This window comes from Megascapheus bottae, chromosome 17 (genome assembly GCF_031878675.1).
Source record: "Megascapheus bottae isolate mThoBot1 chromosome 17, mThoBot2.hap1, whole genome shotgun sequence".
Classification (NCBI taxonomy): domain Eukaryota; kingdom Metazoa; phylum Chordata; class Mammalia; order Rodentia; family Geomyidae; genus Megascapheus; species Megascapheus bottae.
In genome coordinates, this window is record NC_143525.1 from 24,233,343 (window position 1) to 24,261,157 (window position 27,815).

The 27,815-nt window shown below is 52.6% G+C and overlaps 2 protein-coding genes and 2 long non-coding RNA genes across 4 annotated transcripts in view; 1 reads left to right on the forward strand and 3 right to left on the reverse strand.

The window, feature by feature from the left end:
* Positions 1-36: 36 nt before the first annotated feature.
* On the reverse strand, positions 37-4,326 carry Btbd17 (BTB domain containing 17). The gene is made up of 3 exons (XM_090350217.1): positions 4,215-4,326; positions 2,461-2,737; positions 37-1,175 (listed from the first exon to the last, which is right to left on the reverse strand). Exons 1-3 carry the CDS (start codon positions 4,297-4,299, stop codon positions 101-103), a joined length of 1,437 nt encoding a protein of 478 aa, XP_090206343.1. The 5' UTR covers positions 4,300-4,326; the 3' UTR covers positions 37-100.
* Positions 4,327-8,462: 4,136 nt separating this feature from the next.
* Gpr142 (G protein-coupled receptor 142) lies at positions 8,463-11,721 on the forward strand. Its single transcript, XM_090350219.1, has 3 exons — positions 8,463-8,572; positions 9,258-9,416; positions 10,460-11,721. The coding sequence occupies exons 1-3, from the start codon at positions 8,479-8,481 to the stop codon at positions 11,392-11,394; spliced, it is 1,188 nt and encodes a 395-aa protein (XP_090206345.1). The 5' UTR covers positions 8,463-8,478; the 3' UTR covers positions 11,395-11,721.
* A 2,438-nt stretch (positions 11,722-14,159) lies between these two features.
* Positions 14,160-14,812, reverse strand: LOC150051362 (uncharacterized). Its single transcript, XR_016538322.1, has 3 exons — positions 14,795-14,812; positions 14,301-14,714; positions 14,160-14,253 (listed from the first exon to the last, which is right to left on the reverse strand). It is a non-coding gene; the product is annotated as an uncharacterized LOC150051362 (long non-coding RNA).
* A 1,365-nt stretch (positions 14,813-16,177) lies between these two features.
* The window catches only part of LOC150051363 (uncharacterized), a 28,912-nt gene continuing 17,274 nt past the window's right edge, over positions 16,178-27,815 (reverse strand). Inside the window, exon 3 of the long non-coding RNA XR_016538323.1 lies at positions 16,178-16,484. This is a non-coding gene — a long non-coding RNA (uncharacterized LOC150051363). The remainder of the gene's footprint in view (positions 16,485-27,815) is intronic.

Consider the following 27,815-nt stretch of genomic DNA (forward strand, 5'->3'; position numbering starts at 1 on the left):
CCATCCCCACTTCTCCCCCCCCCCCCAGGGGCCAGGCTGGTCGATAAATCCCTGTTGGCATTTCCCATCCCCAGACGCCAGTACCACCTCGGTCAGGCCTTTATTTCCCAGTCCGGATGAGAGTGTGGTAAACAGGCTTGACAATGAGGTGCAGGTGCAGCGCGTTCTCCACCAAGAACTCTGAGTTGCGCCTCTGGAGGTCGGCGTGCGCCAGGAAGTCGCCGGCCTCCTCGCTACTCTGATGGAAACTGTAGGTATGCCGGACGAGCAGACGACCCTGCTGGCGCGCCCCGACCAGCACAGTCTTCTGGAAGCTCACGCCGGCCGCGTCGCCGCCGCTGCTGGCCGGGGTGACCACGAGGCGCGGCCGTCCGTCCTCGGGGCGCGCAGCGGGCAGCGCGGTGCCCGCGGCGTCAGCGTAGACCGGCCGCAGGCTGACCGGCAGCCAGCGCGGGGAGAAGAGCACGTTCCAGGTGATGCGGCGGCCGGCGTCGTGGCCGCTGGGCCCCAGCTGCGTCTGGAAGCTGGTGCTGCGATCGTCCCGGGCCGGGTTGTTGATGACCCACGGGGCACCCCAGGCGGGCGAGAGGTAATTGCGGGGCAGGAAAGCGCTGCCGTTGACGTCGAAGAACTTGGCGTAGTGCAGCGGCGAGGCGGCGTGGAACTGGTAGGCTTGCAGCAGGAGGTCGGCCACGGCGGGCCCGTGGCGCGCCAGCGCGGCCGAGCGCGCCTGCAGCTGGAACAGCTGGGCGGGCGGGATCATGGGGTAGCGGATGGCGCGCAGCGCGCGCTCGGCCACGGCGGCCGGCGGCCGCGCGCGCCCCAGCCAGGCCTCCAGCGCCTGGAACAGCTCCAGCTCGTCCTGCAGCACCAGGTCCGAGCGCGGCAGCAGCGCCGCCAGCAGCTCGGGGCTCACCGCCCCCCACTCGGCGCTCCCCGCCAAGGCCGACAGGTTCCAGGCCAGGAACTGCAGGCAGCTCTCGCGCAGGGCCTCGTCCCCCGTGCTCACCGCGTAGTGGTACCAGCCCACCGCCGGGCCCGCGCCCGCCGCCAGGTGCGCGCGCATGTAGTCAGCCACGCCCCGCTGCAGCGACCACACCCCGTATTTGGTGGCCAGCCGGTGCAGCGGGGTGGCCTGTGCCAGCAGCACCGCCAGCTCCCCGCAGTACAGGTACCTGCCAGAGAGGAGAGGGGGCGGTCAGACCAAAGTCACTGCACCCCAGCTCACGGACCCCGAAACATGACAGCCTGCCTTGCTTGGGCAGCTTTGCCATGGGGGATCCGAAGGCTACAGTGGCCTACGCTCCATCTCTCAACCCCCGCCCCCACTCTCTCCTCTGTTTTCTCTCTCCTCTCCCCGGCTTTTCTGTGTGCACAGGTGTCCTGGGGCTTGCACTCAGGGCCTCCAGCTCTCACTTGGCTTTCATGCTTTACCTGTGCTTTACCTCTTGAGCCACAACTCCACTTCCAGCTTTTTACTGGTTAACTAAGAGGCTCATGAGTTTTTCTTCCTGGGCTGGCTTCAAACCCAGATCCTCAGTTCTCAGCCTCTTGAGTAACTAGGATTACAGGAGTGAGCCACTAGCCTCAGGCTCCATCTTTATTTCCTCAGGGCTCTGCCAGGCTGTCCCTACCACACACAGATCTCTTCTTCCCATTAATGATACTGATGTGGAAATCACCCTTCCTGCCACAGGGTGGTACAGAGTGCCCTGCTTGGCATTCTGAGAACTCTTCTGTATGATTCCCCCTTCCTGCAGCCTGGGATTTGGTAGTGATATCCAGAACTCTGCAGCCATCCTGTTCCATTAGAATAAGGTTACCTCCTCAGATTGTAGTGTGAATAGCTCTTCCTTGTTAAGCACACTGGCAGGAAGTAGGGAATTGAGGAAGAGAGCTAGCTAACTTTTCAGCTCCCCATCCCTAGGAGGCTTTAACATCATAACTGATTCCTCCCAATCCCTAGATCTGAGGTCAATATCCAGATTGGGACTCGGGAATCTGTAGAGCTTTCTACAAACTCTCTTGGTCAAGTTTATAAACAACACAGAAACCAGTGTGGGTGGCTCATGCCTGTAATCCTAGCTACTCAGGAAGCTGAGACCTGAGAATCAAGGTTTGAAGCTAGTCAGGGCAGGAAATTTGAAAGAATCTTTTCTTCAGTTAACAACCAAATAGCCAGAAGTGGAGCTGTGACTCATGTGGCAGAGTAATAGTCTTGTGTGAGAAAGCTTTGAGACAGCAGTGCTCAAGCCCTGAGTTCAAGTCCCAGTACAAGAAAGGAAGAAGGGAAGGAAGGGAGGAAGGAAGGAAGGAAGGAAAAGAAGGAAAGAAGGGAAAGAAAGAAATAAGGAAGGAAGGATACCCTCACAGTATAAAGTATAGACATCACAAGCGCTAAGGCCTGGGCTTCTGTGGCCTTAGCCCCTTAGGACTGGGGCCAGGTCCTCCTCTACCCACCTGATGAACTTGTCAAAGACTGCTGCGCAGTCCCGGGACTCCTGCAGCACCACCTCGCTCTGGTTGCTCAGCAGCTCCTGGAACAGCTCACTGTGCAAGCCCAGCAGAAGGCGGTGGGCATGGAAGACTCGGACCTCGTCGGTGCCTGCGGCCTGCACACGCAAAGTCACGTCACTGGCATTGCCCTGCTGCAGCAGCTCCTGCATGCGCTGGAGCAGCACCTGCGAGTGGTTGATGGAGGTGGCTGCTGCCTCTCCACCCATGTCGGCTCTCTGGGCTGCAGGGGGAAGGAATAGCACAGGCTGAGAAAACACCCAAGCTGGGGGCCCCAACCTAGGGATGCAGGGGGACCTGCTGGAGCCCTGAATGCAAAGAACGGTGGTCCTCAGATCTCAGCCTCCTGAGTAGCTAGGATTACAGGAGGGGACTGTGTGCACACCTGTTTGTGCTGGAGAGGTGCTTGTGTGCCCACAGATACACTGTAGATGGGCCGATCGTGACCATGAGCACCTAGGAGGCTGTCCTAAGAAAGGGGTGTGGCAGGCAGGGATATGAGCCAGGAGAGGCCATGGGCCAGTTATGCTTCCCATGATCTGGTGACCACAATGCCCAAGTATCTCCCCCTAGGTCCCCACTTCTCTCGTGGGAGAAGTCAGAGCAGTGTCTTCACTAACAAATGTATTTACAGGGTGCCCTGCCGAACCCTAAGCACTCCTTAGGAGAAGGAATATGGCAGTAACCTAAGAAAAACTAGTCATTACTCTCCCCAAAGCATAAAGGGGCCTAGTGGATGGATAGTAAGCACACAGAGGAGCCAGCCAGGAAAGGTGTGTGTGTGTGTAGGTGAGGAACCAGCCACAAGAAGGGTCTGGATGGGGTTGGATCTGTAGTGCAATCAAAGTTAGGGATGAGAACAGGAGGCAGGGATTTGAAGCTAAGCTGTTTTCCAGGCCCAGCCTTGCTTTCTTGGGTTCTCAATCTGCAAGGCACACAGGTCAGAGGCAAACCCTAAAAATGAGCAGGTGATGCGGTAGCTGAGCATCAAGGCTGACATCCACCTTCCCGGCTGGCCAGGCAGTGCTTCCAAGGAGGCCATAATGGCCAGAGGAGAATGTGCAATGGGTTACAGAAAACCCATTCATAGAAAAAGCTGCTGACAGCGCCCCCCAGTGGACAGCAGTGGAGGCCGCCTGGCAGAGGGAGCAATGAGGTTGTCTGATGGTGGCAGATGGACACCCGCCTGTCTTACACGTGAATGCATGCATGTGTGCACGTGTGCGCATGCACACACATACACACCCAGGCAGAGGGGCATGGCTGGGGGGAGGAGGGAGGCCCACACAAAAGCAAGCATCTGCGTGCGAGGTAGGGAGGCCCAGGAGAAAAAAAAAAAAGAAAGAGGCAGGTCATGAATTTCCAAGCACCGCCTCCCCAGCTGTCCCTTTGAAAGACTGAATGCTGATGGCGTCCCCATTAGGCCTGGGCCCAGTTGCCCCAGACAATGGACAATGGAGGGTCTTCATGTAGTGGAAGACCCCTGCCTGCTGCTCAGCCCCTCTTCCTCCCCGCAGAGGCAGCTGGCCCTCCTCCTTTCCAGAAAAGGTGTCAGAAAACTAGAAGAGTTACTAAGGTGCTCTCCAGGGCTGGCTGGACAGCACCCTCTCCTGGTCATGTGTAGCTTGGGATGGAAGGTTCTGCCCCTGCCCACTGCTGCCCCCTGCTCTCTGCCACCCTATCCACCACTGCTCACTCACCTGCACGAGTGACCAGGCCCACCAACGTCAGGATGGCCCAGAAGCTGCTCCAGGACCCCGGCTTGCAGTGATCTATCCTAAGCATTGTTGTCTTCTGTCCCCCAAGGCCACCAGAGGGACAGTAAAGCTAAGCCACACGGGTCCCATCCCATCCCTCCTCCTTATATAGGACCCAGCCCAGGGACAGCTCCCCCTTCCTGCTCAGCCTCCCTCCCCCCATCCAGCCTCTGCCATGGATTGGTGGAAGCTGGCCCTTGCTGTTGCCTAGGCAACCACTTAAACCAGAGAGTGGCAGCCCCAGGGGCTATTGTGCTGCCTTGGGCCCCCAAGGGGGACAGATCCGGCCCCCTCCTCCCCTGACTCTCCTTAGGAGACCCGGCAAGGCTAGTTCTTCCTCTCCTGGAAAGTTTTAGGCTCTCTGAAGGACAAGCTCACAAGCTCTAGGATCACTGGAAGTCACAGACCCCAGGGTCCCCAGCCCCCAGGCCCAGTCTCAGCCCTGGCACAGAGCACACTTGGCAGTGTCCATGGTGAGCCAGCTGCAAAGGAAGGGCCTGGAAGAAGCCAGGAGGAGATGGCTCAGACTCCCGCCCCTCCCCCACTCCCACTTTGGGGTGAGCTGGCTGTCCACAGAAGAGGACCCCACAGGGGATGGCCGGGGTTATTTCATGTGATGCCTTGAAGGAAGTTCCTAGCATCTTCTGGAGAGGATAACAGACTTTCAGGAAAGCTCCATAGGGGCTAGGACACCCCCCCAACCCCTAAAGTCAAGGTGAGCTGTGGTGGGGTGGACTAGTTTCCCCGGGATTGGCCTTCACCCTTGGCAGGCAGCCTGCCATCCAGCCACAGTCTAAGCAGGGACCTAAGCCTCTGAGGCTAAGCTTTCATCTGTTCTTCCCCTCCCTCCCTTCCTTTTTTGTTCCAGTCTGGGAGCTTGAACTCAGGACCTAGGTGCTGTCCCTTAGTTGTTTTATGGTTTTTGTTTTTAGTTTTTTGCTCAAGGATAGCTCTCTACCAATTGATTTCCAGCTCCACTTCTGGCTTTTTGGTGGTAATCGGAGAGAAGCATTTCACTGACTTTCCTGCTTGAGCTTTGACGCTCCATCCTCAGATCTGAGAAAATAGGATTACAGGCAGGAGCTACAGGTACTTGGTTGCTTCCTTCCTTGTTTTCATTCACCTCCAGGTGTGGGTCCTGGTCTCTAGTTTCCCCTTCTTCAAATGTTTCTTTCATATTTCTGTCTGATTTAAAACTTTTTCTTGGGCCAGAGTTTGGCCTAGAGGTAGAGTATTTGCCTAGGATGCACAAAGACCCGAGTTCAATTCCTCTGTACCACATACATAGAGAAAGGCAGAAGTGGTGCTGTGTTGCTCAAGTGATAGAGGGGTAGCCTTGAGAAAGCCCAAGGACAGTGCTCAGACCCGGAGTTCAAGCCCCAGGACTGGCAAAAACAACAGCCACAACAACAAAAACAAACAAAAACCCTTTTTTCTTCCCAAAGTCCAAGACGACAGTCCACCCACAGAGAAACTGAGGCAGGTACTAGGTTATAGCCTCAGTAGGGTGATACAGAGAAGGACTCCAGAAACAAAGACAATGTCGAGGGAGAGTGGGGAGAGTGAGGTCTGGAATGCAGTTGTGTGTAAGTAGCATGGGCATGGGTCGGTGCCTTCCAGGCACTCACATGACAGAGTCACATGGATTTTCTCCAGCCCCTTGTGGGAGCAGTGGAGCAGTGCCTTTAAGTTAGATGAGACCTGGCTCTGAATTCCTCTGAGGCCAGATCAGAGGCTGGATCCCTGGAGCTGCCTTGTGATTGCATGGAGCCTGGTGTGGGGTGGGTGGGAGTGTGTGTGTGGGGGAACAGACATAGAGAGACAGAGAGGGAGGGAGAAAGAAAAGGAGGAATTGGGTCTGGCACCAGCCTCTTCCAGTTGGCAGAGCTGGAGCTGTTGGATCTGCTGGCATTGTCTCCCAGCTGACCCAGCTCTCAAGCCTGGGTCTCCCCTAGCTTCATCTACAACCCTTTGCCCACTGGCTGCCCGCCAGCCCTTTCTATGGGCTGTACCATGTCTCAACACAGCAAGTCAGAGCCTCCATGCAGCAGGACGGCCTGGCTTCCAGCACTGGTGCACCACATTCATCGAGAGGGGAACCCCGGATGCAGAAGATTCATTTGGTAGTTGTACTTCTTCACTTTGGCCTCCTTAAGGACCTGCATCAGTATCCTTGAAGACTGGGCCCCCTGCACTGGAAACTTCCATGCTCCACATAGGTGCCAGAATTTCCAGGGTGTCTATATTTTCTAGGGACCCCAGATGATTGTTAAAGAGACCTCAAGCTAAGAGATACATAGGTGGCATTTCAAGTACAGAAAGAGCTGGGAGGACTCAGGTTGCCAGGGAGACCCAGGAAGGTCACTTCCAACTGCTTCTTCCCCCAGCACTTCCTTGAGCTATTGAGACCCAGTCTCAAAACTACAGCCAGAGTTCTGCTTGAATTTGCCTCCTGGAAGGGGTTCCCCATAGGAACCTATCTCACTTGAGTAAGGTATCTCGAGGACTGTAAATGAAACTGGAAACTACCAAGCTTGGGGCAGAAGGGAGGATTTTTTTTTTCTTATTTATGTAATACCAAGGAATCAGACCCAGGGCCTTAGGCATAGTAGACAAGCACTCTACCACGAAGCCACATTCCTAGCCAGGATGATTGGGTTTTGGTTGTTGGTTTTTTTCCTATTGGTACATTGAGACTTGAACTTATGGCTTCATCCTTTCTTGGCTGGTGCTCTCCCACTTGAGCTATGCCTGCAGTCCAGCTTTTTTGCTGGCTATTTTGGAAGTAGAATCTCAAGGACTTTTCAAATCTTGATCCTTTGCCTCCTTAGTAGCTTATGGGGTGGGTCGAGAACTCAGCATTTTGTCTTTTGTTTTGTTTTGTTGTTTTTTTGTCTTGTCAGGCTGCTGAGAAGCAGTATTCCTGAAGGAGACTCTGGGAGGATTGGGGCAGGTTCGGGCAGAAGAATCTGACTCTCAGAACAGGCCCTTCACAGGAAAGGAGCCATGGGAATCAGTGAGGCCTGAGCTATGAGGGTGGTTGAGGCATAAATCAGGAAAGGTTGGTTCTCTGGCAAATAGAGCTCCCCTAGTTCACTGTTCTCTTCGGATCCATTCTGCCTTCCCTTCATCCATTCTGTCCTCCCCTCACTCATTCTACCCTCTCCTCATTCATTCTGCCTTCCCCTGGTCCCTGATCTCAAAGGCTCCAGCGTTCATTGAGGATATTCCTATCTGTCTGAAGCGCTTAAGTTTTGTTTTGTTTTGTTTTTTTTTGGCCAGTCCTGGGCTTGAGCTCAGGGCCTGAGCCCTGTCCTTGGACTTTCTCAAGGCTAGAGCTCTACCACTTGAGCCTCAGCACCACTTCCGGCTTTTTTCTATGTATGTGGTACCAAGGAATCGAACCCAGGTCTTTGTGCATGCTAGGCAAGCACTTTAACCACTAGGCCAAACTCCCGGCCCCGCGCTTAAGTTTTTTAATAAAACAGATGTCCCTCAAAAACAATCAAACCAAAAACTGTAGGGACAGGGTAAAAAGAACCCTCCCCCCCCCACATACACACTGTCCTTGCCTCTAAGAGATGGCTGGCTTTCTCAGGCCTCTGACTCATTGTCATGGCATAGGGAGGCAGCAGCCTGTATGTGTGGCGGTCTGCATTTTCTGGCGCTGGATCCCAACATTGCAACTAGGGAACCAGTTCTGAGTAGATATCACAGTACCTGCCCTGGTCCCCCTGTGTGTGTGCCACAAGGTCCCATGTTGCTTCCTCATCTCTAGCCCCCTTTCCAGCCACCATGGACCTTTCAGAGTCTCAATCCAGCCTTCCTTCTAGGGCGTGGCCACCCCAGTGGAGAGGCCAGTGTGTGTGGTGTCCTGAGCATCCTGGCCAGAGGTAGATGCTGCTTTCCTGCCTGTTCACCTCACTTTCCCTTCCCTAAACCACACACAGATCCCTTAACCAGGCCCCAGCCCATCTTCCTCTTCTGAACCCCCTCGCCTACCCCCTTCCCTGCCTGTGCACCCTAGGAGACCCAGCTCTGCTCCAGAGCAATCCACCAAGCCTCCGCCCCTGTACATTTGCCCCTCCCTCTCCTCCCCCTCTTTCCTCCCCCACCCCCACTTTCTGCACAAACAAGCTCAGTACCGCTGAAAGAACTGTGGGGTAAACAAGAGCTTGGAGAGCCGAGGTGAGGGACACAGCTGGCCATGCTGAGAGGGGGCTGTGGAAGTTCCCAGGAGAGGCCATTGATGATCTGGGGCTCGGGACCCCGGAACATGGGGCTGGAGGGACCAGAGACAGGTAAATGAGCTGGAAATGTGGAGGTGGGGATGGAAGTCAGAGGGATGGAAGGAGCAAGAGACAGGTGGGGGAGGGTGAAGCAGAAAATGAATAAGAGAATGGGGCTGGGGCAGGGAGGCTAGGGGGTCTCCCATCTTTGGCAAGAAATCAAAGGCAAGAACTAAAAATCCAAAGAGACTTAAAGTCGGGGTGAGGTGGATGGTCCTTATCCCAGATCCGCCACAAGCCAATGGGGTCACCTGACCCTGGGGACTCAGTTTCCCCATCTTGAATACAGGGGCCTTGCAGCTGCAGCAGTGAGCATCATGAAGAGAGATGATCTGGCTTAGGAAAAATGGGGAGCTTAGTGGTAGGCCCTCTTAGAGAGAGGGGGTAGCTGCCATGTGGGGCTGTTCAGCTGCTGGGAGATCCATTAGGTCTAACTCTCCCAGCACACTCACTGAAGGCACAGCTGTTCAGGTGCCACTCTAGACCCTGCGTGTCCAGGAAGATGAGAGCAATGCAGCCACCATCAAGATCTTACTTTGGGTGAAGAGGGCTGTGTGTGGAGGGGTGAGATTTCCACGGCTACGAGGCTGTCCTGAGTTCCACCCCAGAGTGGAATTGACACAAAGACCACAGTTCGGTAGGCGCTGCTGTGGAGACTGGTTAAGAACTGCTTCAACCTGACCCTTGAATCTTCCAGTTGGCCAGCCACAAGTGACTCTGCTGCCCACACCCAATGGGAGCGGCCCAGACCAGGAGTTTGGAGGCCACTGGCAGGAGATCCCAGAGCTGTCACCCTGTGTAGCTGGCATTGCCCCCGTCATCTACTACAGCGTCCTCCTGAGCCTGGGGCTTCCTGGTGAGTGGGAGCTGGAGGTGGGGATCAGAGGCTCAGCCAGAAACCCAGTCTCTCTCCTCAGCAGACCCCAGACCTCGCTGGTACTTCTCACAGAGACTCAGGACATAGGTTCCAGGTGTCTGTTGGCCTGTATAGGGTCACTTGGATGAGTAAAGTCTAGGGGAGTAAGTGTGAATGGCTAGGATTTGGGGTCCTCAAAACTAAACAGGTTAACCCTGTTAACCCCCTCTTTCTCTGCAGCAGTGAATGCTTTAAAGGGTTGAATTCACACACAGTCATACTTAGATCCATGCAGTGTCCTCTAAGTGGCCCACTGCCTTCTGGGAGCAGAGTTTGGGTGGGGCAGGGGTGAAAGTGAGGTGGTCTTGCCTGGAGATCACCCCCAAACTGACAAACAAGCCCATGTCTGTCCCAAAGATCATGGAATACCCAGAGAGGACCTAGACAGGAAGCCCCCTGCAGGCAGATAGTGATGTGAGCCAACCGGAGTGGCCTGCGTGGCTCATGGCCTGGTGTGTGGATGGACAGGACAAGGCTGAGCTGGTTAGCCAGTTGGGCAGAAGGAATATTTTGGTTTTGCTTCAAGAATTCTGGGGTGAAACCCAGGGCCTCAGGCATGCTAGGCAAGTGCTTTACCACTGAGGTGCAAGTCGTAGTGTATGTGTGGGGGTGGGTGCAGTGGGGCTTGAACTTGGAGACCTGGGTGCTGTCCCTTAGCTTTTTCATTCAAAGCTAGTGCTCTGCTACTTGAGCCACAACTCCACTTCTGACTTTCTGGTGGTTAATTAGAGACAGGAACCTCAGGGGCTTTCCTGACTAGGTTGGATTCAAACCACGATCCTCAGACCTCAGCCTCCAGAGTCACTAGAATGACAGGTGGGGGCCACCAATACCCAGCTCCATGGTGTGCTTTAAGAAGGATCTAGAAAGAGAAGTCAACATTTTCGCCGCCCCCTGCCTCCCAGCCTGGGCAGCTTTGGGGAGGAGAATCTAGCATTTATCTGTCTCTGATCTTTCCCCTCCTTATCCTGGGTCACCATCAGTCAATCTCCTGACCGCCGTGGCCTTGGCCCGTCTTGCCACCAGGACCAGGAAGCCCTCCTACTACTACCTGCTGGCGCTCACGGCCTCGGACATCATCACGCAGGTAGTGATCGTGTTCGTGGGCTTCCTCCTGCAAGGCGCTGTGCTGGCGCGCCAGGTACCCCAGGCTGTGGTACGCACAGCCAACATCCTGGAGTTTGCTGCCAACCATGCCTCTGTGTGGATCGCCGTCCTGCTCACGGTGGACCGCTACCATGCCCTGTGCCGGCCCCTGTACCATCGGGCCACCTCGTCCCCAGGCCGGACCTACCGGGCTATAGCCACAGTCTTCAGTGCTGCCCTTCTGACTGGCATCCCCTTCTACTGGTGGTTAGACGTGTGGAGGGACGCAGACCCCCCCAGCGCGATGGATGAGCTCCTCAAGTGGGCTCACTGTCTCATCGTCTACTTTGTCCCCTGTGGGGTTTTCCTGGTTAGCAACTCAGCCATCATCGTGCGGCTGAGGAAAAGAGGCCAGCGCGGGATGCGAGCCTCCGTGAGCAGGAGCACGGCCATCCTCCTGGGAGTCACCTCGCTCTTCGCCATCCTTTGGGCACCCCGGATCTGTGTCATGCTCTATCACTTGTACGTGGCCCCAGTCCACCGGGACTGGAGGGTCCACCTGGCCTTGGACGTGGCCAATATGGTCGCCATGCTCAATACGGTGGTCAACTTTGGCCTCTACTGTTTTGTCAGCAAGACTTTTCGGGCCACCACCCGACAGGTTATCCATGACGCTCACCTGCCCTGCACACTGGGGTCTCGGTCAAAGGACTTGGGAGTGGAGCCTGTGCTGAAGCCTGTAGGACCCCCCCAAAAGGGCAGGAATGTAGAGGAGGGGCTCCAGCCTGGGAGCCTGGAGAGCTCAGGACCACCCGAACGGGCCCTTTTGTAGTGAGACCCACAAAACGTCACCAACCCCCTCCTTTGCAATCTGGGGGTGTGGGAGAGGCTCCCTATTTGGATGTGGCCCCCTGGTTGAGAGAACAACTTAACTGACTCTTAAGTTAGCTCCACCCCGATTTCTATTTCCGGGGGGGGGGGGGGAATGGGTTATAAGCTCTCCAGGTACCAGCTGGCTGCGACAGTGGTGGGGCTTTTCCCTGGTACATGATGAATGTCAATGTTGGCTGAATTAATGAATGGAATGATTGGTGAATGAATGGATGGAAACCATCTCCAGCTCGGTCCCTTTCTTGAGCCTCCCTGTTAATCTCCAATTCAGTGGCCTCTCTGACTTCCAGCGGCAATGTGAGAAGCTGAAAAGAAAAAATACCTGCTGGTTCAGAAGCCTTTCTTGGGCTGGGGAGCCAGTTTGAGCAAGGGGAGGTGGCTACCTGGGTGGGGGGCAGAAGCCCCCAGGACATGACGGATTAACTGACTGGATGTGCCCAGGTCTGTGAGGCCATCCTCAGGGAGACACAGCTCCCTTAGTGTCAGCCACGCTGGGTGGATTCTACATTCACTCCTGCTCTGGAGCCATACTTGGTCCAGGGGTCCCTCACAGGCTCTGGGGTTGCAGTCTCTGTGCTGCCACTGAGGCAAAGGGGTAGAGTCAGCCCCGGACACCAGGAGCCCTGAGTGGGAGGATGTGGTTGAGGGCAACTCCTGAACCTCCAGTCCACCATCAAGCACATAGTCCTTGGAAGAAGGCCCTTCCTGCCTCCGTGATAGGCGAGGGGAGGTAGCTTCTGGGCTATCCTTCCCCAGCCTTTCTAGGCTTTTCTTTACCTAGGCCTGGGGACACAGCTGGGAGAGCTTAGCAAATGGAGCTCCCACCTGCTCCAGGCCTTGGGTAAACACATTAGCTGGAGATCTGGGGGCCCCTTTCTGCTTCCCAGTCCAGGTGAGCTGACCTTTTCCCTGAATGGCAGGTTCAGGCCCAGCCCCCAGCCCCACTGGGTGGGAAAACCCAGGCCAAAGGACTAATGTGCGCTGGGCACACAGCTGATGCAGAATAAATGCTCAGCTCTCCCTGCTTCAGGTATGTCCAGAGGGTTTCAGCTACACTCAGAAAGAAGATAACATGAACCCCCAACTTCTCAGCCCAATTCTCACTCCAAAAAACTACACAAACCAAAATATTGTTCCCAGGTGTATCACAAACACACAGAGTGACACACCCTGACCTGAACTGATGAGACAATTTCGAGTCTTAAGTGTAGCCGGTGAGTATCTGAAGTGCTGTTCTCTGGGGGTGCCAGGAGGTATGTGCTCAGCCATACCCTACTTGAGTAGGTATCTTGTAAAGGGTGGGCCACACAGCATCTTCCTCTACTCTGAAAATACTGTGGCTGCCAAGACACCAGTGTTTCTGATTACAGAGAATGGCTGCACGGGCTCTGGGGTGCTTGGAGGGGCCTTGTGAGGCATGGAGGCTCCCAGGGTGCATGCATAGGGATGGGCTGGAGGGGCACTGGCCAGGTTCCCGGGGCACATATGTAGATGTGTGCCATGGACCTGCAGGCAGGTACACTAGGTTCTCATCTCTGCTTAGGCGGGAGGAGGTGCCAGGAAGAAGCCCTGGGGGAGGGGTGGTGCATGCCTGGCCCAGCCCATTCATTTGGTGAGCAAAGAGCCAAGTCCACCCACACAAAGAGGCCCTGGGAAGAAAGCAAAAGCTGTCTTTTGAGACAGAACCAAATGGAACACTGGGTTGTGGGCCTTCTGCCTCCCCTGTGCACAACCCCGCTGAGGCCATGGGGGAGGACCATATGGCCCTGGCAGGATGCTCTCCCCACTGCCTGGAGGGCTGTCTCTGGAGAACCCAGTCCCTGGACACTGGTGGCACCAGTGACACCCAGCAACCCTCAGGGCCGTGCCTACATGCCTTTGAGGTGGCTAGAGTTTTATGTCTTCTAACAGCCTGTGTACCAAGTATTGTAGCCGTGTCACAGACAGAGGAAACTGAAGCACAGAGAAGATAAATGCTAGTCTATAGCCCCGAAGTTGATCAAGAACAATGATTCAAACTCAAGTCTACCAGTTCCTGGTCTTCCGGCCACACCCCCCCCACTCCCACCACACAACACTGCAGGTGTTCTCAGATATATAAAACAACAGAAGGACATACTTTTCATGGCTTAGACTACCCTAGTCTCCAGCTTAGCAGACTGGACCACAATGTTATATCTCCTGAATTAAATGCATTAGCGTCTGAGTGTAGTGGGTCACACCTACAATCCTCACTAGTCTGAAACCTGAACATGAGGCTCTGTCGAGCCCAGGAGCTTAAGGCTGGCCTAGGCCACACAGTGACAGCTCATCACAACATATATAAACAAACAAACGGCCTTCAATAAGTTTCCTTTGGCTTTCCTTGCATTTGGACTCATGACCTTCTGATTATTTCATTTCTCAGAGTTTCTCACTTTCCTTCGTTGCTTCCAGTTCCCTCTCTCCCTGCCAACAGTAGCTGTCATTCTGTCTCAGGGTCCTGACTACATGATCACAACCACTGCACGTGCTTGGATTTCTCTCAGATGGGTACCCAGCATGCCTCACAGGAACTCACTGTCTCCTCCCAGTGTCACCTCTGCCCCTCTGACTTCCAACTTACTTCAAGTTTCCCCCTTGAGGGAACTCTTAACATTCTTCCCCTCCCTGTTTTCATTTGATCTTAGCACATTTTGCTGTAACAAAGTACCAGAGCCTGGGAAACTTAGAATTTTATTTGGCTTATCATCAGGAGGTTGCAAAGTCCAAAGCAAGGAGAGAGATGAGCAGACAGAGCAGGTGAGCCAGCTTGGGTCTCCTTTCTTATAGAGCCACGAGCATCATTGTGCAGTCTACCTTCATGACCTCTTCTAGTCCTAGATAGGATGATGAGGACTGCACTTTCGGGGGAAACATTCAAGCCACTGCAGAGCCCCCAATAGGGTCCACAGTGGTCAAATTACACACACACACACTCACCCCTACATACCTGTCCAGGGTGCAGAGTGGTTGAATCACACACACACACACACACACACACACACACACACACACACACACACACACACACAACCTGTCCAGGGTCTTTCATAGGAGCTCAATAGGATGTGATTATTCTCGATTCTAAGAGGTGACAAGAATCTCTCTTCTTTCCAGGCTGAAGAGCCTATCACCAATAGCATGTGGAGGTAGGTGGAGGTGTGATTGGACAGAGAGAGGCAGGCTTCTGCAGAGACCTTGCAGTCTTTCTTCAGTCCTTGAAGTCAGGGGAGGGGACCCCTAGAGAGCAAGAAGACTTTCTGAATTAAACACTGACTCAGGCCATAGAGATGCTGGCCAAAATGGTGCAACATTCTTACCAGGCCCAGATTTGTGTCCTCCAGGGAAACGAGCTCCTCAGTGGGTTTTGCGGCCCACCTCTTTGTGGAGCTCAGACAGCAGGGGGCGCTGCAGGACTGGCTGGCTGGATAATTCCGACTAGCAGCTGGAGGGAGGCCCTTTACTGGGATTTGTAGGAATATACAAGTTGGCACCAGAAACAGACCCTGCCCCAGGGCCCATAGCCAGAGGGAATCACTGGTTTGGGAGAGTGACTTGCCTCCCTGTCTTTGCCTTCACCCTAAAGCCATATTTGCCAGCTGGGTTTGTCAAGGCTAGGGGACACTAGTTTCTTGGGGGGTGGGGGGGAGGGGGGTTTTCATTAACTACTTCCCTCTTCTTGGGCAAGGACCAGTCAATCCTCTAGTGTTTTACTTGCCTCTACTCTAGTTCTAGTAGGCATCCCCAAACTAGTGCTTCATATCCCCAACAGTCACTTAGGTGTCCTGCTTAACAAGGGCATTTAAATCCTGGCAGCAATCATTCAGGAGAGGATGGAAAAGGTGAGGAGGAAGGGAGCTGCCAAACCCCACATGAGTCATGCACAGAGGTGGGCAGGGCACCAGGGCGGCTCCACCCATCTACCACCACTGTCCCCACAGCAAGTCCCAAAAGAGAGGGAGAGTTTTGCCCCCCACTGTCTGCACTTCCATCCCAAGTCAGGGCCTGGCTTTGCCAGTCAGTTGTTTCGAACTAGAAGCTGGCCCCTACTTTTTCTCCTTTCACTTAGTTTCTGAATTAAACACTGACTTAGGCTGTTTGGGTGGAGGAAAAAGAGAACCCTGAGACCCCATCCTCCTGCAAGTCTGGGCAGAGGGTCCCCTTCCTGTAGGCCCATCTCCTTCCAGGCTGCTGGTAGAAGAGTTAACCCTGCCTGTGGTGGCTCCTTCCCAGACTCCTCTGGAGGTATATTTAGCAGGCACAGCAGGGCAGGGCAGGGCAGACAATGGAGGGGTGCCAGGCTGTCCCAGTTACCACAACCCTCCTCAGAGAGTAGGAGCCAGGGGTGCTACCAGGGACTGGGGGTGGGGGAAGGAAGGCCTGGAGGACAGGGGAGGAGGGGTTCTGAGACTTTATTACAGGCTGTGGTCTCAGGGAGACCCAGTCTCTCAGGGACTGCAGGAGAGAGAACGGAGTGACACGGTGTATTTGGAACTGGGCAGAGCCATCTGCAGGAGCCCCTAATGTGGTCTCGGGGCTGGTGGGGTCCTTTTCCAGCACCCTCCCCCCAACCTGCCCCACTGTGTCCACTCCAAGGCACAGAGTCTGCACCCTTCCTTCCCAAAGGTTGCTCCAGAGACAAAGAGCTTGGCCATGTAGGAAGATCTCTGCTCGTGGCCTCTCCCTTCTTCCTTCCCCTTGGTCAGTAGAGTGGAGAAGCCAGATCTTCAAAGGCCTGCTGCTAGACTCAGAGCCCCTGACCCAGGAGCCCAGGCCCAGGGGCAATGCACCTCTGGGTAAGGCTTGTCCAGCTCACAAAGTGAGCAATAAATGACCCAGGGACTACTTACCTCTGAGCCATGCCAGTCCATCTGGGCTTCCCAAGGGAAATCATGACCTCAAACCTTCAGCCCTCATCTGCCTTTCCTTTTTTTGAGGCAAGGGTCTTTTCATGTTGCTCAGGTTGGCCTTCAACTCCCAGCCTTAAGTCATCTTCTTGAGTTGCTGGTACTACAGGTAAGAAAAACAAATCATTTTTAAGCTGAGTGCCGCTGGCTCAGGCCTGTAATCCTAGCTACTCAGGTGGCTGAGATCTGAGGATCACAGTTTAAAGTCAGTGTGGGCGGCAAAGTCCATGAGACTCATCTCTGGTTAATGAGCAAAAATGCCCAAAGAGGAATTGTGGCTCAAGTTGTAGAGCAACAGCTTTGAGTGAAAAAGCAAAGCAAGAGCATGAGAGCCTGAGTTTAAATCCAGGAAGGGAGGGAGGGAGGGAGGGAAGGAGGGAGGTAGGGAGGTAAGGAGGAAGGGAGGGAGGGAGGGAGGGAGGGAGGGAGGGAGGAAAGAAGGAAGAAAGGAAGGAAGGAAGGAAGGAAGGAAGGAAGGAAAGAAGGAAGGAAGGAAGGAAGGAAGGAAGGAAGGAAGGAAGGAAGGAAGGAAGGAAGGAAGGGAGGGAGGGAGGGAGGGAGGAAGGGACTCTGTGTGTGTGCACAGGCACACCAGTCTTGGGGCTTGAACTCAGGCCTGAGCAGGACAGGAATCTGCTAGTGATTGAAGATAAAATTGGAAAGCTGAGCTTCTGGAATTTATAGGACTTTCTTCTAGAAGGATCATGTGGTGGTATTCTGGAGAATGAGCTGGTATAACAGGAGACCAAAGACCTCTTAGGAAGCCTGGAAGAAAGAAAGGGCAGGGGAGCGGGGGCAGCTGGGACAAATGGTACCAGATGCCTTTGCAGGATGTCATGAGTCTGAGATCCAGGGGCAGGATGCCCACACTCTCTGGGACCCTTTCAGGGAGAGAAGGAAGATCGTGAAAGACACGGAGCGGGAGAGAAATTCTTTTTACCCTGGGGGGAGACACAACCCCCTAGTGGATCTTTGCTATATCTCACTCTGGGCTTCCAACACTAACAGGGGCAGGGGACTGACTACCCTGTCCTGCTGACCAGCCCGTGCCCAGGGGGACTGAGCCCTGGGCCCAGGGATTCACAGGAGTCCCACAAGGCTTGGGATGGGTATTTGGAGGTGTTTAGGCAGAGAGAGGCGCCATCCTGACAAGCCTAGGTGCCTGGCTCCACCCTCTCAGTCTCCTCTGGCTCATCCCACTTCTAGTCCCAACGGTGCCCCAGCCTGTCCTTATGGGGTTCATGTGGCTGTCGTAAGGAGCCACCATCAGAGCTGGGACCAGAGGTCTGGAGCAAGGCCAGAGGATGTCTGAGTGCATGTTATTAACATCCGACCTTTCCACCTTACATTTCTTAGGTTCTGTGTGTGTATGTGTGTGCATGCACCCATGTGCATGTGCATGCATGCATACACACATGGTGCTGACAGAACCCAGGGTCTCACATTTCAGTACTGTTTCCCAGCTGGCCTGGCCACAGCTCTTTGTACAATCTGTGTCATTGTGGGTTTTCAGGCACGCAGACGAGGAATCAGAATGTTTTGCTGGCTTAGCTAAGATCACAGAACTGATGAATTTCAGTACAGGAACTGAACCCACTGGATCTATGAACAATTTGATTTAATTTAATTTTAGTGCCAGTCCTGGGACTTGAACTGAGAGCCTGTGCTCTGTCCCTGAGCTTCTTCAGCTCAAGACTACCATTCTACCACTGGAGCCACAGCACCTCTTCCAGCTTTTTCTGAATAGTTTGTTGGAGATGAGAGTCTCAGGGACTTTCCTGCCCCGGCTAGCTCTGAACCACAATCCTCAAATCTCAGCCTCTTGAGAGGCCAGGTTGGACCTGGGCCTCAGGCTATGTGACAGGCAGAAGTCCACAATGACCCCCCAGGCTCTCCATCCTTGTCTGGGTGTGACATCTGGGGCTCCTCAGTACAAAGGATTTTGAGAAGAGGGTGACCTGCACTGCAGGGTGGCAGATGACCTGCTGTCAGTCCTACACCAGCTTTCATGGCCCAGGATCCTGAGCCCCACCCCTCCCCAAGCCCCAGTTTCTTTATCTGTGAAGCAGAGTGCCAACCTGAGTAACCTAGACTCTTTGGAGCCCAAGGAAGGCTGGAATTAAGGCCAGCTCCCCAGGGATGTGCAGGTCAAGATGGGTGCTAGTGGGGCCTCAGTTCTATGGGAGAGAGGAGCAGAAGCAATAGCTCCCATCATGGCTACTGCATGGATGGGCCATAACGTTTCCTATTTGTTATTTTATCCGAATCCCCATCCCTACCCTCAGTTCCCCCAGGTCTGTTCTCCAGGTGAAGGAGTCACTCCTGCAAAGAAGCAGGACTTCCAGTGAATCACAGGGATGGCTGTTGATTCCCCCGGCTTCCCCAGTGTGTGGCTCCGCTTCAGGCTGGCTGACAACTTCCAGAGGCCACAGAGGTGTGGCTACTACTAGATGAAGCCTCAGCTCCAGAGCCCGAGGACCACCCGGCCAACTTCCCCATTCTACACAATGCTACTACTGTACTCGAGGGGTGGAGATAGGACCAGACAGGAGGGTGACACTCTCACCACCCTAAGCCCTCTTCTCTTGCAGCTTCAGAAGACTGGGTGGGTAAGGGTCCTGCCTGTAACCCCAGCTTCTCAGCTCCCATCACCAGCCTCCTTTCTTTCCTTCTTTTCTTGGGAATGAAGTCCAGCAGGGGCTTGTTGCCCTGAACAGCAAAAGCAAAACAAAACAAAACATCCACAAACAACTGATGTGGCCGAGCTGAAGGAGCAGGAGGAGAGGGACATCATTGTGCCCCTAAGGATGGTGTTGGAGGACAAGGAGGTGGGCATCTGCCTGTCCAGAAGCCAAAGGGCTCAGAGGGGACAGGATGAGAAAATGCAAAACTAGCAGACTTTTGAGAGCAGCATCTCCTTTGACAGTTTCTTGGTGCCAAGTCCAATGGGCAGAGAGCCAGCATCGTGTCCATTACAGAATCAATAGTGGATTATTGGTATTTATGGGATGGAGCAGGGTGGAGCAGGGGAGCCTTGCCCATTTGCCTTTTGTCCCCTCTCCAGGATTCTGCCCCTCCTCCTCTCTGTGACCAAGATCTTTGCCAATGCAGTCCTGACCCTGTCAGGCCCTGTCACCATAGAAGGCTCTTTAGGGTCCCAGGATGAATCCTGAAATCTCAGCATCACAGCCTCCAGTCTCTCATCCCCATCTCTTCCTGAAGCCCTCCCTTCCAACCATGATCCAGCCAAGCTGTGGGCAGGGGGGGGTGGGGTAGTTATCAGGCTCCCAGCTTCTAACACAGGGCCTGACATTTGTATATTGCCACCCTTGCTTTCTGTATCTAGCATGGGATCCATGAATGATAACAAATCTTCTGCTTTAAAAGGCAGGGAAGGCAAGACAGCAAGGTACACGGATCTTATTGTCCTAGCCATGCAAAATTCTGTCCAGCTAGCTCTGCAGTCAGCATCTAGGCCCCACAGAAACTCAAGTAACTGGACACTTCCAGCCAGTCCCACCCCACCTCTTGCTCCCAGGGGCAAGGGAAGGAGTGAGGATGGAGTAGATAGGTCCTACAGGAGCTCTGTATTAGGTATTTAGGACTGGAAGTTTGGCCTAGTAATAAGAATGCTTGCCTACCATGCACAAAGACCAGGGTTTAATTCCTCGATACCAAATATATAGAAAAAGCCAGAAGCAGTGCTGTGGCTCAAGTGGTAGAGCTCCAGCCTTGAGAAAGCCCAAGGACAGTGACCAGGCCCTGAGTTCAAGCCCTGAGAATGGCAAATAATAATAATAATAATAATAACAACAACAACAACAAATACGTATTTGAATGCCGGGGGGAATCTCCCAGGACTTGGAATTCTCCAGCAAAGTAGGAAGACCAAAGTTGAGTCTGAAACTAGAGTTCATGATCAAAAGGACAGGTGCTGCACTAAGGATGAATGTGCCCAGTGATACCCTGCGGCACTATAGAATAAGGCTTAGCAGTTAAGAAAACATTTGAAGCTCACACCTGTAATCCTAGCTATTCAGGAAGCTGAGATCTAAGGACTGTGGTTCAAAGCCGGCTCTGGTAGGAAAAATCCATAAGACTCTTACCTTCAATTAACCACCAAAAAGTGGAGCTGTGGCTCAAGTGGTAAGGGGCAATGCCCAGACCCTGAATTTAAGCACTAGGACTGGAAAAAAATAAATGATATAGAAATGGCACCATCTCGGGTGGTTCGCGTCTGTAATCCTAGCTACTCAGGAGACTGAGATATGAGGATCATGGTTCAAAGCCAGACGAGGCACTAAAGACTCTTATCTCCAATTAGTCACTAGAAAATGGGAAGTGGGGCAGTAGACTTGAGCTGAAGGGCTCAGGGCCAGTGCCCAGGCCCAGAGTTCAAAATCCATGACCACCACCCCCCCAAAAGAAAGAAAGAAAGAAAGAAAGAAAGAAAGAAAGAAAGAAAGAAAGAAAGAAAGAGAAAGAAAGGAAGGAAGCAGTGGCAGAATCTGACAATTAGGATTATGAAGAAAAGAAAACATTTTAGTGGCTGTAGCTGCAGACATCTACATTCCTGTGTTATCTGCAGAGCAGAAAGGCCCTGAGTGGGGATATAGAGGCTCTCCACTTTTCCCTGCTACCAGGAGCAGGCATCAGAAGGGGCCAGAAGCATGTTCAGGGAAGCTGGGACACATGTTGAAGGCAGACCCTCAGGGGAACTGGGGGCACGTAAGGGACAGTTAGGAGAGGCCCCACAAGTGAGCCTCCCCTCTTCTTCTCTTCCCTCCTGCTCATGCCTGGCCATCTGCGGGAACAAATCAGGAGCTGCCACCGAGCACCATCTGGGTGGCGGGAGGTAGGCCAGGGAATGCCATGTCCTGAAGTCCTGAAGTCATGGTGCCCAGGCCTGCCCTTCCTTATGAGGGAGGGAGGTATCAGGCAGGCCGCTTGGTGGCAGGGCTTGAGATCAGTGTACTTTCCTCCACCTTGAGTCTCTGTTAGAGAGTGCCCAGCATCCAGGAAGCTTTGAGACTGGGGCTTGAATTGGGGGGAGCATTTCCTTTCTCCAGGTGGTTCAAAGCCAGCTCTGGTAGGAAAAATCCATGGAAAGAGCAGGGTAAGGTCCATGGGTCACATCCCACTTTGGTTCTGTGGAATCAAGTAAGCAGCTCTCTCCGGTTAGATTTCAAGTCATTTTAGCTTATAGTATGCTCTAAGTATGTGAACCTGCGGCCCCACACACAATGCCTCAGGCGCCATGGCAAGCAGAACTCTTCCATGGCCCCCATGATCTCTGTCTCTAGCCATTACTCTCATAACTTATTGCATTATATGGCAAAAGAAAGGTGCAATGTGATTAAGGTCACTAATTGGTCGATCTTCAAATAGAGTAGCTATTTGGGTGCGCCCGACCTAATCACATGAGTTCATTAAAAGCAACGAGTTTCTTGCTAGCAGAAGGGAAGCCAGGGAGAGACATTCTAAGCATACTTATAGGTAGAGGGCTACTTGGATAGAACTTGATTCTAGAAGTGCCAAGAAACCCTCAGCCAATAGCCAGCAAGAAAACAGGAAGTCTAGGGTACTGTCCTCAGCCTAGGAAGTTGGGCACAAAATAGCTTTGATTGATCAATTACAAATGAGCAGTATCTCCCCCCACCCCATCTTTGTCTCTCTCCCCTAATCTCCTCTCCTCCTTCTCCCCTCTGCCTCCCTCCCTCCCTCCCCCCCCCCCCCTCTCTCTCTCTCTCTCTCTCTCTCTCTCTCTCGGCAGGCACTCTACAGCTTGAGCCATTCTACCAGTCATTTTTCTGTTGGTTGTTTTTTGAAATGGTGCTCAGATCATCCTGGGCTGTGATCCTCCTGTCTGTGCTTTTCTGTGTTGCTGAGAAGACAGGCATATACCACCACACTCAGCCATCAGTCAAGATGGAGTTTGGTGAACTTTCTTTTCTGGGCTGGTATCCCCAAATAGTGAGGATTTCAGGCTTAAGTTTCTATGCCTGGCTATGTACTTGCTAATTCTTGTCAGAAGTAAGTCTTTTCTAGCAAGTTATTTAGGTTAATTGAAGACCCAAGCTATTTTTCCAGAAAATCTCTTAAAATTCTGAATGAGGGCTAGGCATGTAGTTCAGTAGATGAGTATTTGCTTAGCAGGCCCTGGGCTTTGTGAACAATGTTTGGTGGGAGGAGGGAAGAATCACTTCGGAATGAGTTTCTCTCCCTGGGTCTCTAATCTAAATGCCTTCATTTTGCCCAGTACTGGTAGAGATGGTCAGCTGCCAACCAAAGTCCCCACTCCCAGCTGGGCAGTGCAGGTGGCTTATGCCTATAATCTTAACTACTCAGGGAACTGAGATCTGAGAATCAAGATTCCCAGCCAGCCTAGGCAAGAAAGCCCACGAAACTCTCAAACTCTCATCTCCAATTAGCCAACAGAAAAACTGAAAGTAAAGGCGTGGCTCAAGTGGTAGAAAGCTAGCCTTAAGTATTAAAGCTCAAGGGCAGTGCCAAGTCTGCAAGTACCAGCCCCATTATACACACACACACACACACACACACACTTTATAATGCAAAGTTGTCACTAAAGTAAAGGACTACCTTTCCCAGCAATACTTGCAGCTAGGTATGGGGGGGGGGTCATGTGGTAAGTTCTCACCAATAGAATGTGAGCAGAAAAAAAAAAAAAAGCACATCCCTTCTGATCCAAGACTGTATGGAGCTGGTGTGCGTCCTCCATACTTTCCTCCTGCCCACTGAACAGAGAGAACCTAGGGAATAATGAAGACATCGAGGAAAAGTGCTTGAGTCCCTGAATCACCACATGGAGGAGAGCCCCTAGCCCATCAGAAACACCCTCCTTGTTTGGGTATGTAAGAAATAAACACTTAAGATTTTTTAAAATTTGAACCATTATATAGCTGAGGTTCTCTTGGTAATTGTCTTATAGTCTAGCCTTTAGGAAATACATCCTTCTCCTTGACCTTCAACTTAAATCAGGTTGCATAAGATGTTGATGAAGGGGGATGAAAACCCTCAGGGATCCTTGTTCTTCACTGGCTCTCCTCCCTATCTTGGTCCGTACTGTCTGCTTGTTCTGCAGTCTGGCCAACTCAGCTGGCCCAGGCCACGACCCATCTGTTGTCCATGAGAGCCTGGCTTCCAGCAAATACACATTTATCCTCCCCCCTGCACCCCCTCCATTCCCAACATAGGGTTCTTTTTTCGGCAATGTATTTGGAGAAGTAAGCTGCTATTCAGCACAAGGTTCCTGGTTAGTTTGGGATGTAGCCAAGGAGCTCAAGGCTTTAGCCCCAGCTCCCCAAGCAAGAGCCTCAAGAGGCAGGAAGGGGAGGGGCAAAAAAGGGGCTGAGACCTGAAGGAGGTGACAATTCTCTCAGAAAGCAATTAAACATTTCTTAGTGGCCTTGGGGACAATTCAACTTTTCTATTCCCCCCACCCCAAGAGGCTGAGGAACAAGGGAGGCAGATATCAAACTCTGGCTGTAGGGTTGAACTCTGACTCTGTGTGTATGTGTGTGTGTGTGTGTTCTGCTAGTCCTAGGGCTTGAACTCAGGGCCTGGGCATTATCCTTGCTCAAGGCTAATGTCCTACCACTTGAGCCACAGCACCACTTCTGACTTTTTCTGTGTGTGTGGTACCAAGGAATTGAACCCAGGGCTTCGTGCATGCTAGACAATCACTCTACCACTAGGCCACATTCCAGCCCATGGCTGTAGGACTGAAAACTGCTTCAGCTTTTGTTCAGAAAGGAGCCCCATTCTGATCACTGGAAGCCACCAGGTTTCCTCCATGGGAAACCCTGGCATGGGCCATAGAAGGACCCAAGACACCAAAGAGCCTCTCTCTTAGCCATTTCTGAATGATTGGAGAGGAGAGCCTGGACGGAGGATGGCCGTTGAGCGCAGCTCTGCTGTAGCTCAAAGATGCAAAGACTCATTAACTCTATGGGACAGGTGCCCTAGGGGTTAGAAAATGACAGGGCTTATCATTCAAGGGGCTCCAAGGGGGATCAGCCTCAGCAATTTCCAGTGCAAATTTGTCATGTGTTTGAGCCAGGAAATAACAGCCTACAGACTCCCCAAGGGCCTGGGAATCCAGTCACTGGCTCCACCTGATTTCTCGTTGCCATCAGTGAACAAGACTCAGCCTGATGTGTAGGGCAGCAAGGAGCTCCGACTACAGCAACCTCAGACCCAACCAAAGAGGGGCAGAGGTAACCAAGCCACTCTATACCTCTCACTGACCTGGTTCCATGAGTGACTTTGAATCCCTCACACATAACAAATAGGCAAGTCAGGCACTGGGGGCACAGGCCTATAATCCAGGCTACTCAGGAAGGCTAAGATCTGGGGATCAAGATTTGAAGCCAGCCTGGACAGGAATGTCTCTTATCTCCAATTCACCACCACAAAGCAGGAAGTGGCTCAAGTGGTAAAGCACAAGTGATAGAGCCCAGGCGCTTAGTTCAAGCTCCAGGACTGGCACAAATCTTTAAACTCAGTTAGAGGGTCCAGCCTGAGACTTCAAGATGCAGCTCCCCTGATTCCCAGAAAGTGTGTATCCTATCCTGAAGTGTGTAACCTGAACCCCTCACTATGGCTCCCCCTGAACACACAAAGTCCTCTCTTTTCCCTCTCCCTGGCCTTGCACTTCATTTTGTCACTCATAGGACAGGACTTGGCTCATTAGCTCCTTGTAAATGTTCTCTCTGTCTCTCTGGGTCCTTTCCATTCCTGGTTTGTAACTCTATCTGGCACCCTACCTATAATTTCCCATCTCTCCAGAAGGCTGGGTGGATTGGTCCACTGTCTTGCCTGCTGGGTAACCACAGGGAATGCCAGAGTCCAAGGCCTTCCCAGGACTGGTGGCCTGCATAGCTCCAGGGACAGAAATAGCCCAGGCTGCTGCTCTTTCTTTCTTGGGCGTGATTCAGCGAGAAGCTGGGCAGCAGAAACCCACCTCTAGCCTGGTATCTTGGCAGAGAGAACAGGACACAAAGCCAGAGCCTTAGGTATGGAGAGGCAGAGGACTGCGTTGAGTTAAATGATGAAAAGATGCCAGTCTCCCTGAAGTGTGTAGATGGTTTCCAGAACTAGTGTTTTACTGAGCAGATCCACAAAGATGAATGATACTGGATACTGGATGATAACTAGGCTGGCGACATCAGAGAAAGGCAACTTGTGCCAGGCACTGGTGCTCATGCCTGTAATTCTAGCTGCTTGGGAGGCTGAGATCTGGGGACTCACGCTTCAAAGCCAGCCTGAATGCTACTCCTGAGCTCTCCAGCTCAAGGCTAGTGCTCTACCACATTGTGCCCCCGGCCACTTCCAGTTTTCTTGTGATTAACTGGAGGTAAGAGTCTTATGGACTTTTCTGCTGGGGCTGGCTTTAAACTGTGATCCTCAGATCTCAGCCTCTTGAGTAGCTAGGATTACAGGTGTGAGCCATTGGTGCCCGGGCTGGAAAGGGTGATTTTTAAATGCTAGTACTTGGCTCTTCTTCATTTCAAAAATGTTCTTGGCTATTCCAATCCTTCCATTGAAATCTTAGAATCCTCTTAGTTGTGTCTACAACCTTATTTTTTACAAGATAGAGATTTAAGTTGGCCCAACTTCTCCCCTTTGTTCTAGGCAGGACTTAGGAACTCCCGTTATCTAGGTAAAGTTTTGGGTGGGGGATAAATGCCAGGGACAGCCATTCCATTCACCTACTTCCAGGAGAACAGGTTTTAATTTGCCTGAGGGCCATGATAAATGCAAATTTGCTTCTTTTTCCTCATCATGGAGCTGGCAAGTGTTAATAAAAACTTGTATAATTTTTTGCCAAGATGCAAATTTGCTTTCTCTCACTCACTGCAGAATTACTGTTTAGAATGAAAGTAATTAATTAGTCTGTGAGTCTTTTGTTTTGAGGCACGGTCTCACTACCTAGTACAGGATAGCCTCAAACTTGTAAACCCAGTTTGGAGAAGGGAGATTGCAGGAGTGTGCCACCCCTCTCCTTCCTTTTTTTTCTTCCCATTTTCCCTTCCTTTCTTCCTTTCCCCTCCTCTCTCTTTCTTTCTGTGGATTAAATCCAGGGTGGGCTAGTGCTCCACCACTGACTTATGTACTCACTTGCTTTATTGCCTTTTTTTCCTTTTTTTCTTCTTTTTGAAAGCAAAAAAAGTCTTATTTTGATCAAACGGAGGAGTACAAATCAATCTTCAAGCAAAATAACCAACACTATAAGTAATTACCAGCTAGGATAAGCACACACACACACACACAACAGACAACTGATTTCTGATACTTTGAATTAAAGCACTTGGACCCAAATGAAGAGGGCTGATAGCTGTGATGCTCTGACTCGTCATAAATCTATTGGTTTTTGACAACAAAATGGAAATGGGTGCGAGAATTCATTTCTATAATCCTAGCTACTCAAGAGTCTGAGATCTGAAGATTAACAGGAGCCAGTTTAAGCAGAAAAGGGGGCAAGGAGGGGAAGAAAGCCTCATTTGTGTCCATTCGCCACAGAGGCTAAACAAGATGATGCTGTGATGCCTTTTGTGGTCAGTCCTGTTAAGCATCAGGTACGCTGTAAAGTCTGCATGGGTCACTCAGCCTAACACCTATCGCATAAGTTATACAGATCAGCTGGGAAGGCCTCCACTTCCATGGCTCAGCAGGTGCTATGCAGCCGGGGCAGGCCAGGTGTCCAAAGCAGCATTTGGTGCAGTGGGAGCTGGCACATCTCACGTCTACCTCCAGGGGCAGAGGAGGAATGGGGCCGGGTGCTTTTCCACTTGTTTATTCTCTGGTTGAAGCAGGTGAGGTGGGTGCTGGTTCTCCCTGGGCACAGCCCCCCCCCTTCCGCAGAGCCCCTGCCAGGCCTGGAAAGGTGTGGCCAGTGAGGGGCCACAGCCCACGGAGAGGCCAGGACACTGGGGAGCCAGCAAACAGACCAAGTAAGGCCATCACTGCGGTTCCTAATAGGGCAGGCTCAACAGTCACTCTGGCCAATGACAAGAGGGCAGCACGTCCCTCCACTCCTCCCTTCCCTGGAGAGAGCCCAGACCCCTCCCACCAGCAACACGTCAGCCAGGCTCCAGTTACAGCCTTTCCCAGCCTGGGGCTAAGGGAAGTCACCTCCTGGCCCTGGGTTCTGCAGTTTGAGCTGGGGGTTTGGGGAATTCTTTGTATGCTGGGAACAAGTTCTCCCCTGTCCTCCAGGGAGCCAGCTGCCAGTGCTGGGGGCTGCTGAGAGCCAGAGGCAGGCTCTGGGTCTGGGAGGGGAATTAAGATAGACACAGGCTTAAGTCAGTGTCCACACTGTGATCTTGTACAAGTCCAGGTTGAGTCAGACAGCAATACATCCTTCTGGTGACCCCTTCTTTATCTGCCCTCAGCGAGGAAACCACCTGATAAG